Source organism: Paramisgurnus dabryanus, chromosome 19, assembly GCF_030506205.2.
Source record: "Paramisgurnus dabryanus chromosome 19, PD_genome_1.1, whole genome shotgun sequence".
Classification (NCBI taxonomy): Eukaryota; Metazoa; Chordata; class Actinopteri; order Cypriniformes; family Cobitidae; genus Paramisgurnus; species Paramisgurnus dabryanus.
The window spans coordinates 12,280,556-12,296,645 of record NC_133355.1 but is presented as its reverse complement, the minus strand read 5'-3'; the positions used below and the strand labels follow the sequence as shown (position 1 = coordinate 12,296,645).

Genomic DNA, 16,090 nt, shown 5'->3' with positions numbered 1-16,090 from the left:
AATAGACTTTTGCCATGTATTTTAAGTGTATATAACAAGTGATGTGAATAAATGTTAAATTTATATTTTTTTCTTTATTGTTCGATACATTCACAAGATGTGCCATGATTCAAAATGATATACATACATACATACAATTGAAATTTCTTTTATTATTCATTCTGTTAATGTGTTGGTTAAAATACAGTATTTTCATACTTATGGGGCATACAAAGACAAAATACAAACAATAATAATATCTGTTGCAATTGTTCCAACATTAGGCATGTTGTGTACACATAAATTCATAATAAAAAGTTATTTTATTGATTGCGTTTTATTTGGATAAATTGGCTGTAGCCTTAATGTCATGTCGTGCGACTATGATTTATTTTAGATTATTTATTTTCCTACAAATACAATTTACTTAAGCATACTTTATGAGTGAATCATTCAGCCACAGAAATAAGATATATTTGATTTATAATTTAATAAAGTTAATTGCTATTGGGCTATTGGTATGATAAGTTTGATGTATGATGATCATTAAAAATCTATGTAAAGAGATTAATATGCAATTAGTTCATATTTAAAGCGGATTAAAATTATACAATATTTTCATTTCATTTAAAGGTGAAATGTGTACATGTTAGGAGGATCTATTGAAAGAAATGCAATATAATTTACAAAACTAATTTTTTTAGTTTTTAAAAGTTTTAGTTGAAGACCTTATATAATTAATCGTTATGTTTATATTACCTTAGAATTAGCTATTTCTGTCTATATATAAAAGTCCCCATTTTGCGCCACCATGTTTGTACAGTAGCCTTAAACGGACAAACTGCTCTACAGGGCATGTTTTTGTCACTATATAAACATCATTGCTTGACTGGCTACTCTCTGCTGTCAACCACCTTAGCTTACCTGTGTGCTTCGAAGGGTAGGGATGAACGGTGGACTGACAATTGGTTGAAATTTGCAAACTAATCTAGATGCTGCTAAAATGTACACATTGTCCCTTTAACTTAACAATGGAGAAAATAAAATAAATACTTAATAAAAAAATTAAATTGATTTAATTTCATCAGAACCATGTATAATCATATAATATTCCCTCATCACGAGTAAATGCACATTTATGCCGTTGTTGTAAACAAACATTTAATTCACTTGTTGAAGGGTCACAGTTTACACCCAGCGGTTTTTATTTTGCTTGACAGTTGCATCTAAAATATATTAAAATGGTGATAAATAAAAAACAAAATTACTAATAAATGCTATATGCTCTAAATGATTTTTTGCATATTTATTTATTGCAAATTTCTTAAAAATCTATTTCAAATTATACTATAATAAAGTACTATTACTAAAGTACTAAAAGTTTATTATACTATAATAAACCATATGAATATATGAAAAAAAACATTTGAAAATATGAGCACAAAACTGCCTATCTAGGTCAAATATCTGTAATGTAAAACACTGCAAAGTGGTCCCACACATGATATTTTCAAATTTTACAGGCACAGAATTAGCCACCTAAAAAAACAAGCTAGCTTTGAAAGGTCACTATGAAATTTTTAATAAAATATATCATATCACATGATATCGAAATGTGGTAACCAAATACAAGTTGTTAAAAAAGTTACTCTTTTCAAATTTAAAAACGAGTTACAGTCCTTCCATGGGTCCTTGGCAAATTTGTATATGATGCAACTTCCTGTCTTTTAAAGAATTTCAACATAAAAGTACCAAAGTGGTAGTTTCTTGATAATTGCACAAAATTATATTTCATAAAATGGACATCATTGGACAATGTTTGTTTGTATATTATGATGAAAATATAAATACAAATGCTTTAATTTTGTTGTAATGCTGTTATTCATAAAAATAAGGAAAAAGGAAATCATAAAAATAGTTTGGAAAATAGTTTTTAATTTACATTTAACATTTAAAATCTAAATTTTAAAGACTTTTCCAAAACAGCAGTTATGTCCAGACGGTCGCACATAATATAACGGACTATAACAAACACTTAAAATAACAGACAAATTACAAATTAATCATTTTCATACATGTATACATACATGGGAGAAGTACTACATGGTATCTTTTTTATGCATTTAAACCAACATTTATTTATGCATAAAATATCGGAATTGTTTATTGTAGTTAACATTATCGTGTTTTTGTTATCTCTGTCAGTAGATGTTGGTGCAAACAATATGAAATTGTTTTAAAAATATATTTACAAATTATTAAATTATAATCTGATTTATAGTCGCTATTCTAGCCTATTCACTTCTGGTGTTGCTGTTCAAATGCGACATTCAGCCGTTTGATGATTTTGACTGTATATTGTAAGGTGAACATTTGGATATATCCACATAGGCTAAATACATGAAAATATGTTTCATTTTAAGTAAGATCACTGCAAATGCTTATTTTAATCCAAAATTAATGCACTTTTTCAACATCATAAGGCAACACAATTCATATTACTACATATTTTGACTACAAGATTATGAAACTCATTTTTTTAGCACAGTTAATATTTGCATCCTATCGGCAAATACGTATAATTAAACATACATATTTTGAACCATCAAATTGTATTGCAGTCCAGTAAAACGTGATTTAGAGCTAATTAGTTGTAAACACCATGTATTTGAACGTCGTGTTTTTCGGTTCTTCTAGACAAAATGACACTTTTGCTTTAATTTCATTATAAAAGCAAAGTTAAGGTCTTAAACCTTGAAACTAAATATTTTATATGTCCACACTTCACTTTAAATAGCATCAACTGCATTAAAATCGATTGCCTTCATATCATCAGTATTAGAAAAATTAGAAAAAAACGAAAGTAAGATTAAAATCAAAATTATGAAATTTAAAAAACATAAAAAAACACAATAAGGAAAAGCTTTGGGCTTATTGTTTGAATCAATAAAATAGCCATATTTTAGAAGATTTTATATTTTGTTGTGAACTTTGTAGATCATAGGTTCACTTCATGCTGCGACAGTCATCACCAAAAGCCACCTTACTGAGAAAATCAAAAGTGTCTTATTCTAGAAGTAAGGATTCTGTTTTAGAAATCGTTCTGACATCGTTTATTCGTCTTTCAAAGTGCTTTGTACCGTTTTAAGAAAGCTTCATTTTCATATGCATAATAACTTCGGAATCTTCAGATCGTGTAAATTAGTTATTACAATTTTCATACGAACAAAATAGATCACAACAAAATGTATACAATAATTTACATGTTATTTGAAATTGAATGTTTATTTCATTACAGATGGTTGTTTAAATGTATATGCGAATGATTACGCTATATGCTCGTTTTAATTTGAACCTTCTTCCTTATTTCTTACCGAAATACATGGTTTCCTTTGAAAAAAGTTGCATTTAAAGCGACGACCCTTAATGCACAATCAAAAGGTAACCGTGTGAAATTGTAGATTCTTTCATTTCAGATTTTCTATAACATTCGGGATATAAAGTGGCAGGCCAGTATCCTATGCTCAGAACCGAGGATTTGACGCATCTTATTCCTTAAAGATTTCTAAGACTTTGTCGAATCCTCTTTGTAAGTCTTAAGACTGGTCATCAAAGTCTGAATAGACCAACCGGCACAGCGTCGTGGCCAGACGGCAACTTTCAACTTGACCTTGGCCTGCAGACACGTCAGCCCATGCACGTAAAATGCACAGACGAATACAGGGGGTGTTCTCTGTCTCAGCATCTTGTAAACAAAACGGATGCCGCCGCAGCAGGAGATCAAACCACGTTTAAAAAATAGACATTTTCTTTTACAATAATAGTGTGCAACCTGGTTCTATGAATAGAGGAAAACAACATATATATGTCGTTGTCTATTAAATGCCTGTCACACGTATGCGCTGCATCTTTAGACGTGCGACGATTATATTCTTTGACGACGAGAATTGCTACATTATTAAAATAATGTCAGTTAGGCCTAGTTTGATTTCGATGATGTTTTACCTCTCTATGCCCTACAATAATTAATAGGCCTATGTTTGAAATCATATTCAGGGTGTATTTTGAACCTTTCTTAAATTCGGAGGCTTTCATATATATCACAAAGGGCTGCACACTGGCAGCAGGTATCACCTGGCTGTTAAAAGCATTTTAATTTTTTTATTTTTGCACAGAAAAACATGAATGATTTTACATTTCTAAACTCAGCACACAATTATAACAGCAGAAATGCAATTTCTACAACACTTTCGATAATCTGGAAACAAAAAAATTGTACGAAGTACCACAGAATTCAAATTTTCCACCATTACTCACGCATTTCTCCAATTTATGGGCACCTTAAAACGGATTAAGTTCTGTGACACATCTCTTATCTCGCAGTATTACGCTCCATTTAATTGCCAGCACTTGAACTGATTATTATTCTCTTTTACATATCACATGACCAGTTTTAAGCCAATGGAGTCGTGAATCTCTAAATGCAGGGTGCGTCAGAGTCTCTTGACTCTCGCGGAATCGACTGTCTTCTCTTTTTCAGTCTCAAGGCTTTTCAAACAAGAGCCACAAGTCTCAATGTCTGACGGGCTATGACAACGTCACTTATACTTCGCCCGCGCTGGATTGACCCGATCATGTTTCTGTACGAAAACGGTGGCTGCTTGGACGACTCCGGCAAGAACATGGAAGGGTTCACGGGAGGTAACTTCTCTCCGAGTCCATGCAGGAATTTGATGGCTCATCCTGCCTCTCTTGCGCCCAGCGCTGCTTTTTCGTCAAGCGAAGTAGCTGCAGCAGGAGCGGGTGAACCTGGGAAGCAATGCAGCCCCTGTTCAGCCGTTCAGGGTTCGGCCAGCGCTTCACTTTCCTACGGGTATTTCGGTGGCGGTGGATACTACCCTTGCCGAATGTCACACCATCACGGGGGCAGTGGAGGAGTTAAAACATGTGCCCAGTCTCCTGCGTCTGCCTCGCCTTACGGGGAAAAATACGTGGACACATCCACCTCTACAGGGGAAGATTATACAACCACGCGCGCCAAAGAGTTTGCCTTCTATTCAAGCTACGCCTCGAGTCCGTACCAACCAGTTCCAAGCTACCTGGATGTCCCTGTGGTCCAGGCAGTGAGCGGGCCTGCAGAGTCCCGACACGAGCCCCTGTTACCTATGGAGAGTTACCAACCTTGGGCAATCACGGCCAGTAACTGGAATGGCCAGGTCTACTGCACCAAAGATCAGCACCAGACGGGACACATGTGGAAGTCGTCTGTACCAGGTAAAGTAAGCTAAATTAAATATATAAACTTAACAACATGCTTTTGCAGTACATTTCTTCAACTGTATTGTAACATTTCATTTGTGGCCAGATTACGAATGTACACTTAGGCTTAACGTTTTGTGTAATTATAATTCTGCATAATTGGATATGTTTATTAAAACCATAATTTTCTTATCAGAACCAATATCTCACGGAGGAGCAGACGGCAGTTCTTATCGACGTGGGAGAAAAAAGCGCGTTCCATACACCAAGGTTCAGCTAAAGGAACTTGAACGCGAATATGCCGCCAACAAGTTCATCACCAAAGACAAACGCAGACGGATATCCACTCAGACCAACTTGTCTGAACGACAGGTCACTATCTGGTTCCAGAATCGACGGGTAAAGGAGAAAAAAGTCGTCAACAAATTAAAAAGCAGCAGTTAGCTTTGTTTGGTTAATCGAGTGGAACAGTTTTAGACAATGATCGCCCATTCACACAAATATGTCTTTCCGAGTTATCAAATAATAGACGTTTTAACGAATATTTGTTTCTCTTGGACTACTGCTTTGGAGTTTGTGGAGATCACTTTGGATCGGACAGGGTTGAATGTTGACGCGGTGCGTCATTTTTGACACCGCACCAGGTGACGGCGCAAACTGCATATGGCCATATTCCCAACTATAGGCCAAAATATTGTGTTGTGATTATTTACTGCTCACAAAATATCTTTAAAAAAACTTTGGATTTCGATTTTGTTTTGGCCACTCTTAAGCATGGTCAAATCTTTAGATTTCATCACGTCCAGTGTCCTTTTTAATTATAATCTTATTAAAATCTCAAGTTATCTTCGCCTCATGCTGGAGAATATGAGGTATGGATTTAGACGTTTATCATATCCATGTATATTATGTGTTTTTATCTGTGCCAAAATAGGCTTCACTATAAAATTACTGTGTGTTGAAGTAGCTTGTGTTTTGTCCTTATTAGTAATATTGTTTCTCAAAAACCCGTCCTAATAAACCCTTGATAAGAAAAATGTGTATACGGACGAGATTATACATTTCACAAAAGTACACAGCATGACAAATTTAACCATTAAAATTATAAAGTTAAAAAAATCTTCAAGTATTTTTCACGTTAGTCATGATCTTTGTAAGTGTAGCAGTTGACAGTGGATGGTGTACAAAGTTTTATGGACTGCACATCACTCATGTCTTACTGTGTTTTATATGAAATCTCTTGTATTTAGGCTGTAACAAGAAACAATTCGTTTGGATTTGCTGTGAGAAGTAGGACTTAGGTTAAGTAATGGATTGTGATGCATAGAGCAATGGCGCCATCTTCTGGTGAACGTTAGGTGGACGCAGATGTCCTTGGTAATTTTATGAAAATAAACACAACCTTGATCAGACACATCTATACATAAATCCAATAAACCCACTTTTGCCTGTCCTAATATTTTACTAATTACATGTTTTAGAGGATTATTTAATTTAGATCTCTGAACAGGCTCTCTAAAGCACGCAAAACTTTTCTGTTGTCTAAAGTTTTTGTAAGAGACATTTTATGCACACTGCATATTGATTTTATTAAGTAACCGACTATGATTATTAAGAGACAAATTTTTACATTGTTTAAATGAAGCCAATTGATTTGATTTAATTCGCGAGAGATTCTATCGAATGCGTAAGAATTTACCACATATTAAAGGACTCTGACGTTTAGAAATTTTTTAAAAAGCTACGGCGAAAAAGCTATAAGTTATTCTTGCACAGTGATCTTTTGACGTGCATTTAATTTGATGTAAATTCCATTACTTGTAGAAGTTTTAAGTTAAACTTTGAATATATACTTTTTACAGAACAGGTTATCTGCTGAATCCCCGTAAATTTTGCTGTTCTGCCCGCGTTTGTATTTTTGTACAGTTTGTAAAGTACAGTTTGGCTGTTTATAGTCAAGGAATGTCTTCAGATTAAATGTAATAAAGTTACATGCAATTGTGTGACACTTTGGGGCAAAAATAAATAAGAAGCTATGCGCACAATTAAAGACATTAATTAAAGAGTAATCGCTTACTTTTGTTTTACGGTGTCATAAAATAAATGTGATTAGCTAAATAAAAGGGAAATATTTTACGAACTTAGTATACAATAATTAATTAATATAATTAAATTGTATTTTGTATAAGGTATTTTGAACAGTTTTGAGTATAGGCTACGTAAACTCTTCATTTTGTTGATTGGATATTCACAACCTCTCGATAAACAATAATATTGTTTTATTTTAGCTAAATTATACCTGAAAACTAAATTATATTTTTAGCATTTTTTTGCTATGCAAAGCGAATGAAAACGGATTTTGTTGTGTATAAAAGTGCATCCAACACTTCTATAGATTCTTTGCAGCAATGCCATAAAAGAATATTTTTTGGTTCCCCAAAGAACCTTTCAAGGCTTTATGAAAATTAACATATTATATTATAATAGAAGTGTATAACTATGTTTTTAAACTACTTTTTTAACACAACCCACGGTTTAACTATGGTTACTGTAGCAAAACCATGGCTCACCTTGGATTTTATTTGAAGTAAAATTATTGTTAATATTCGTAAATTATTTTTTTCTTACGAAGTCTGCAGTTCCTTTTCCAATACAAACACCGTTTTGTGCAACAGAGCAGGTTTTGTGGTTAATAAAGATCCTTTAAGGAACCGTACAGCCCAACATTGAGCATTTTAGGGAGATTTAGTTTTAGAGTGTTTAAGACCAATGGTCTCTTAATTATAGTTACTTGTATCGATATTCCATATTTATTTCTATGTGCATTTTTTTTTTACATTTTATGTAAATAATACATACCAAACGTAAGTGTTTGTGCTTACTAGCGTAGTGTAATTTGCTTATTAGTAAAGTGGTTTCTGGCGCCATCTTCAGAACACAAAATAAACTGCATATGCAAAATCATTTTGGCTCTATATAATTTTTTTCTTTTTTGTTGGTCAGTTCAAATTCTAAAATTGAAACTTAATAATATCAAAATTAGCTACTGAACAAGCCTCGTTTTATTAGTTTGAATATAAATTGTCTTGTAAAATAGTGTATGACGGTAGCCTAACATGTCAGATATATTCCAGATTTTGATCGTTTTGATAAAACCAAAAAAACGTAATGGGCAAAATGTGGTGTTTAAAATCCAATATTTCCACAGTGTTTCAAATAATTCAATTAGTGTTTTATAAAAGTGTGTGCTTTTTTGGAAGAGCTAAGCCTCTCATAGTGGTCGTAGACAGTAAAAGCCAAGGTCATAGACAAAATCGAAAGCGTCTTCTGTTTTAGTTTAATTCTTCTTTAATGTTACATATTTTTATCCGTTTCGTTTCGTTAAAACGTAAATTATGTTGTATACAAAATAACAAATTTATACAAATAAAAAATTAGAAGCGAGACAAAATTTTCATCTGTAATGTTTTCATATTTTAATTTTGCTCCACTAAATAGGCGCATTCGGCTTATATTCATTTTCTGCGTCCTGTTTGAAGATTGTTATTGTATATTTATAACTGACTCCATATATTAACCATGTTTTTAAGAACATGTTTTTAAACTAAATTTAATCCAGTTATACCTGTAGTTATTTATGAGTGTTAATTGTTTAGCTCAATTAATAAAAAAATACGAAAAAAACATTTTTAGACTTAGAAATTCTTATTTATATTATATTATATTATAATTAAATAATAATTTAGTGCAAAAAATGAAGCTTATTACACAAATTAAATAAAACACAGATGAATAAAATAAGTTAAATAAATACAAATATATTTTATTGGATCTTTACACTACATTCACGGTTTTTAACTTAAGTCTCTACTTTATTGATTGCATATTTTTTAGTAATTCCATTAAGTTAATTAAGTTATTATAATGATAATACATTAACGTTTTTTTTACAATATTATTGTGTAAATTATAATTTTGTTGTATAGTTAAAATATATTACTATGGAACTGCAATATCAATTGTTATTTTAACTTTTTTATGAATTTCACTCAACTCGATGTGGAACTACAAACGATGTGGAACAACTGTCTTATAACACTCAGAAAAATAAGGAAATCTTTTACTCCTACCAGTTTTACATCCCTAGCAAAATAGAATTTCGCCTTATGTGTTGCTATACAGAAAATGTTTCTTTGTGTAGTGTGTGACTTTGATCTGATGTTGAGTTACTTTATCCGTGTGCAGCATCCTACTTGTCATGTAATATTGCTTTCCGTAACGTTGTCTGTAAAGTTTTTGAAAACTCCTTGACGTGAAAGCGACATTTTGGAATTTCATCCGGTGCATACAGTGGCTTGCGTGGCGTTTGTTGTACATTCTTGTTTCGAACTTGCGTGGTGGGTAGCCCGTCCCCCTCCCCGAACTTGAAGTCGACCGTACAGCCAAGTCTGTGAGGTAACACTGGGGGAGGGGAAGGAAGGGAGGATGCCGTCCGCAACACTAAACTTCACGTAGAAGCATATAGAAAAAGAATCCAAATGAGAAATATTGTTACTGTACATCAGATATACAATTATAAGATATTGTGCTATATTTTACTGTTTAATGTTTTAAATGATTGTCGAATGTTACTATTTCTATATTAATTTAGCATTTACAGATAATATTTACAACTTTTTTTTGATCCAGTCTTACCTTCATACCTTGCAGTTAAACCCTAGTTTCTCTACCCCAGATTTACCTTGCAATCATATCCCAAATTACTGCTGAAATCTGTTCAATACACTCTGCAGAATTTGTCAGTTAATGTTGAGGCGGAGCCTCTTGTCTCAAGGCCACCGATGTTGTTTCTGTTATTTTGCGATATCTGTGAGAATTTATAACTGTACAATCACTAATACATCAGAATACCCCACAACTCTTGTAATGCAATATACGTTCTAATGCAAGCATTATAAAAGTTGTTTTGTGAGACTGATACTCACCGTGTGTGTTCCTCGGAGGCACGTAGGGCCTAATCCTAATCAGTCATTCTATGGACATTCTCGAATTAACGGAGTTTGAGCTGCTGAAAACGCACAATTTTACACACTAGCAATAAAAAAATGAAAACAGTTTGAAAATATGATATAGCAAGGATTAATGCAAATACCTTTAGACACTGATGTAGACAGTGGAACACTCGAAAACACTTATGTTCGAGTATATTTTTTTTATCTAAAATATAAATATCGTAACATTGTAATGAACAAAGTGGTCACTGCTATAAAATAAACGTACTACCCAGATGTAATTCCTACATTAATAAATCTTTTTACCATAGTAGGAAAACTGAACACTTAAGAAACAGCAGGCTTTTAAATGGAGATTACGAAAGAAACAACTACCCTAAATATGTCAACGCATTATTGTTGAGGTCAAAAGTAAGAGAAAAACATGATAGTTATTTATCCAGATTTGTACATTTTTTATTATTTGTATTTGATTTTACTTAGAACTGTGTTGCACGCTTTACCTTCCCAGTAAACATGAAAATGTAATTAGTAGATCTCCTCAATATACAGTGAGAGAGAGAGAGAGAGAGAGAGAGAGAGAGAGAGAGAGAGAGAGAGAGAGAGAGAGAGAGAGAGAGAGAGAGAGAGAGAGAGCGAGAGAGAGAGAGCGAGAGAGAGAGAGCGAGAGAGAGAGCGAGAGAGAGAGAGTGTGAGAGAGAGCGAGAGAGAGAGAGTGTGAGAGAGTGTGAGAGAGAGAGATATGTCAGTTTTTTTATCTTAGATCACGTGACCTTGGCCTCAGCTGAAATGGATCGTAATGGATTTCCACGTCATCTTACGTCTTAAAATTTCTGCCTAGCGGATACCATTACAACTCGGGTTAGAGGCACGCGCTTCTGGGAGCTATGTTGTGGGCGTTGCATTTAGGTCTTGCTAGCCCAAGCAAGAATCTGCGCAGGTATAATGATGGATTTTGACGAGAGGGTTTCCGTTGGCTCAAACATGTATCTGCCCAGCTGCACGTATTATGTTCCGGGGGCTGATTTTTCCACGCTGCCCTCTTTTATATCCCAAAGTCCGACTTCTCGTTCCGTACCTTACTCTTATTCCTCTAACCTGCCTCAGGTACAGCATGTCAGAGAGGTTACGTTCCGGGACTTTGCTATTGACGCGTCTGGTAAATGGCCTCACCGAGGTCCACTGGCTCAGTGTTATCCGTCGGAAGACATAGTTCACAGGGAGTGTTTAGCAGCACCGACAACCGTGGGTGAAATGTTTCCAAAGAATAATTCATCTGCATATTATCACACATCGCATTCGAGCTCCGCATCTAATTTCTACGACAGTGTTGGAAGAAACGGGGTGCTGCCTCAAGTTTTTGACCAGTTTTTCGACACTGCGTTTGGAGGCTCGGACAGTGCAGCGAACAGCGACTATGCGGCGAGGAAACAGCACTCCAGTAAACAGCCAACACCAGCCCCTGCACCAGAGCAGGAGACTGAAGGAATGGAGCAACAGGAGACCAGTAGCCCCGAATCGTCTTCCGGCAACAATGAGGAGAAGACTAGCGGTGCGAGTAGTATGTATAAGCGCAGCGAGTGTGCGAGAAAGTCAGTAATCTTGCGCGCTCCTGTTAAAATTTTTATATGCTGTTTTATAAGCGTATAAGGTTTATGGAGGGCTAGAGATTTCCCCAACGAAACCTAGGATACATATAAACAGTTAGAATCACGTGTTTGGAATTGAAATTGGCCATGAAAGTTTCGGAGTGTGATTTTTAACTTGAACTTAAACAAGTGGCCGCGGTAATTTCACAGGCCTGTTGCTTGTAATAGAAGATTCCAGCATGTCTCTGTTAAATCATACACGCTATTTTGCAGATTAAAAAATGACACAATTAGTATCACATTGTTTTGAATATGTAAACTTGTATTATAAAATTCCACTGTAATTATACTAATAACTATATGATATTATTCTTGAAAGCGTTTACAATACAGCCTTTTGAATAAAATCTCGCATCAGTCGATTGAGCAGTTAAATGTTTTGTTATGTACTTCGGTTATATAATAATTAAATATGCACAATTGTACACATAAATATAACACATATTATACACACACCACACCAGATTGATATTCTAAATATATATAGCAAACACACCAGATTAATATTAAATGTTATCTTATATTTTTATTTGTCATCTAGGTGGACCCAGGGTTCGCAAGAAGAGATGTCCGTATACTAAATTTCAAATCCGAGAACTTGAAAGGGAATTCTTCTTCAGCGTATATATCAACAAAGAGAAACGACTTCAGCTCTCAAGGATGCTTAACCTCACCGATCGCCAAGTAAAAATTTGGTTCCAAAACCGGCGCATGAAGGAAAAGAAACTTAATCGGGACAGATTACAATACTACAGTTCAAATCATTTGCTTTAGGACAAAAACCAAAAGATGCACATACAGAACAACTGCAAAATTACCAAAAAACGAGACGTGACGTGATTTTTTCCCCTATATTTTAAGTTCGTACATGCATTTACAGAAAGCATGAAACGTAACATCATGTTTTGTGTTCCACTTCATTTTTCGCAACAAAAGTGGATTTTATATATATGCAGTATTTCATCTTTTGTTGTAGAAAAAATGTATTAAAACATTTTTTTCTTCATACACACTAATCAGGTAGTCCTTGGACTACAAGAAAAAACGCATGACGCATATGGGTCTAAAGAAGTAAATGTTTTAGTTTAATCACACTGGTATGGTGTGTTAATCGTGTGTTTGTGGGGAGAGGAAAGGATGTGTATTGACCTAAAGACTTTGTACGACAAAGCAGAAGAAATATATGAGAATATTGTCTTGATTGCTCGCAGTTGTCGGATTATTTAATGATTTTCCACCAAATGGATATACCTTCAGCATTGTTAATCTATAACACTTTCTTCTAGTAACACTTAGTGGTTTATGTATTGATCATATTCGGATCATCCAAAGATTTAACTTGTTTCAAAGTTGTACACAGACATGCAAGGTAGAACAGTTTAACAAAGGCTGATTGAACGGAAAAATACATCATTCTGAATCCCATTTTATAAGCATAAACATATTTGCCTGATTTACATTTGGTAATGTGTATAAAATGTTTCCTTCCAAGCTTACTGTAAGATATAACAGTTATTTTTAAAATGACTCTTTGTCCATCATCTATTCTGCTCAGATTGCGTTTGGATTAAAGCAGAAATTGGCTGCTTGTAATCCAGAGGATCATGTGTGTAACATAATTTCTAAATTAAATTATCAAAAAAAAGGCCAGACATTTTTTCGTTGTACATTGTTTCATCTTAATATCCATTGTATCTTTAATATGCATGTTCCATATTTAGGTTTATAATTTTTTTTGAACTAGCTACTCTTTTGGGAAATGCGTAAAATAATTTTTATCTGAGTGCTCACCTTGCTTGTAGTTATCATCCGAGTGTTTATTGCAGTACTAGTAGCGTTCATATATGACAGTCTAAAAGCAATAAACTAAGTGAGAAGAAGATAGAAATAAAAAAGGGGGAGAAAGACTAGGCTTTATGATCGCTTGCAGCGAAGCGACTGGGCCTGGTCGGCGCATCCTTTGAGGCACTAAGAAATATCCGCCTAATTACGGGGACATCCTCCTTGTTGCTTAAGCAACGCAACCATAAAAGCTGACTGTGTCTGGAGCATTTGGAAGATTGTAGTGTTGTGTCATAAACTGTCTGAGAACCAAGGTTATTAGCTACGATTTAAAGGAGACCGAGGCAAATAGATCTTTAATTGTACCCGAAGTGCCTTTTGTGTTTCTGTCCTGTTTGCATTAATTTTATCTGCTTCTATTAATATAATTGTTTTGTTTACCTGCATGTCCGCTGCATTTACACTCCATTCTCTTTAAATCTACCCTTTCAATCCGTGATCGCCCTCCGACGACCGATGAGTATAAGTTCAAATGGTACCCATTGGGAGGCACTCCTGAGATCAATGTCATGGTCGTGGATCATTCCTATTGAATGGCATGTAGAACCAATGCTTTGACGCAGTTTGAGGTAATGCCAGTTTAAACCATCAATTTAAAAGACTTGTGCATCCAAAGTAATATTTTGATAATTAGCAGCTAGGCTTTATATAGACTAAACTGAAAGAGTATACACGTCCACAAGAATAGTGGCTTGGATTGGATATCATCGAGACTTCCTTAGTGTTATGAAAGGTCGCTGCAGGGTCTGAACGGTGTGTTGAAACATACCAAATCCTTTGCAGGTGTTTCAAACTGACTTTATTCAGTTAGTCCTTATGTCTTATGCCGGTATAACCATTTGCTTTCAGAACCCACATGAGATGTTAACAGTTCTTATTATATAAAATATGGGCATGTAAAATGTAAGGGTTTTAAACGTGTACTTTTTCTTCAGAATCAAAAAGATTATGGCAAGTGAACTATGCTCCTGCGATTAAGAAATCCATTAAACATAGCGCATACTGTGTTAAGTTGATAGTTATATCGGTGAGCAAAAATATAAAATTAATTTTACAAATTAGCTAAGGTAATTTATAGCCAACTGTAGGCTTTTCGTGGATTTATTGTGTTTTCAGAAATTAAGTCTGGCTTTAAAGCCACCATTTCACTCTAGTTGAGATAAATAATTCAATTTAAAATGGTGTTGCAATTAAAAAATCGTGCCTTTCCGCAAGAGAGATTCAGTAACAGCATAAAAATGTAGCCTAAAAAGACGTATTACAGTACCCATGTCCTTTTTGTCTCCAATGCCAAATAATTTATTTTCGTTCAAAGCAATACAGTGTCAGGTTATTGATCTTGAGTTTATTTTTTAATGAACTGGATCTAAGGTATGAAGAAACCTTAAACAAAATGTTTGATTTTATGTGATTTAAAATAACATACTGTATAGGCCTGCTAACTATAAAGACAAAGTTAGTTGAGCAAATGTGAAACAAATAAATGAGTGGGCGTGTGGGGTACTATCAACTTTGAAAAAGCTGTATGTTTGGAAAGTATGCCTAACTTATACAGGGTATTAGATCTAATATTTACCTTCCAATGTCTTCTTTTCATCACAGAAAACCTGATCCTCCTATGATACAGCAAGGAAAGTTTCACTGTTCATTTTTTGTAGATAACAAATCTGAGACACATCGGTACTTAAGTTAATAACAATAATAATCATAATCGTTATGATTATGATAAGTAATACATAATGTATAATAATCCTAATAATATGCACTTTTCCATTTGAGATTGGTTTACTTTTATTACTATTTTTCAATTAATGTTTGCAGTCGCAAGTATTTATAAAGTACAATCATTGTCTTGAACGTAAAGGGCTACAGTACGACTTTTGCCAAGAGAAAATTATAAAAGATTAAGAACAAAACTGACATATTTAGAAATTTGCCATTCTATAAACAAACTGTAAGTTCTCTAAAAATATAATTTAGTAATTTAAAATAGTAATTTTTAAAACGTTTTAAATTTAGAAATTTGCGATTCTATAAACATACTGTAAGTTCTCTAAAAATATAATTTAGTAATTTAAAATAATATTTTTTAAAACGTTTTAAACAACGGTATTTTAAAAACGTCTGTGTTATTCGTTTACTATTAGTATATTCTGACCTCTTAATTTACTTAGATTTCTACTTTTTTTATTTTAGCACTTTGGTATTTAAATTAATTTGAAAATAAGTGGTGTTATGTTTTTGAGGTATTTACGGCACCAGTAAATATGCAATAATATTTTGTCCACGTTCTGTATAAAACGAAAACCGTGCTTATCTTGAAGTATTTTCTATTAGTATCGTTGTGTT

At 33.8% G+C, this 16,090-nt stretch overlaps 2 protein-coding genes across 3 annotated transcripts; both read left to right on the top strand.

Annotated features, from left to right (window-relative positions):
* Window positions 1-4,498: 4,498 nt before the first annotated feature.
* hoxa13a (homeobox A13a) lies at window positions 4,499-6,408 on the top strand. Its single transcript, XM_065282269.1, has 2 exons — window positions 4,499-5,253; window positions 5,435-6,408. The coding sequence occupies exons 1-2, from the start codon at window positions 4,569-4,571 to the stop codon at window positions 5,680-5,682; spliced, it is 933 nt and encodes a 310-aa protein (XP_065138341.1). The 5' UTR covers window positions 4,499-4,568; the 3' UTR covers window positions 5,683-6,408.
* A 4,609-nt stretch (window positions 6,409-11,017) lies between these two features.
* hoxa11a (homeobox A11a) lies at window positions 11,018-13,543 on the top strand. Of its 2 annotated transcripts, none has more exons than XM_065282268.1 (2): window positions 11,018-11,802; window positions 12,441-13,543. In XM_065282268.1, the coding sequence occupies exons 1-2, from the start codon at window positions 11,196-11,198 to the stop codon at window positions 12,671-12,673; spliced, it is 840 nt and encodes a 279-aa protein (XP_065138340.1). In that variant the 5' UTR covers window positions 11,018-11,195; the 3' UTR covers window positions 12,674-13,543. The 2 variants fall into 2 exon arrangements, with proteins under 2 accessions (XP_065138340.1, XP_065138339.1); XM_065282267.1 differs by having other exon boundaries at window positions 11,018-11,811.
* Window positions 13,544-16,090: the final 2,547 nt, after the last annotated feature.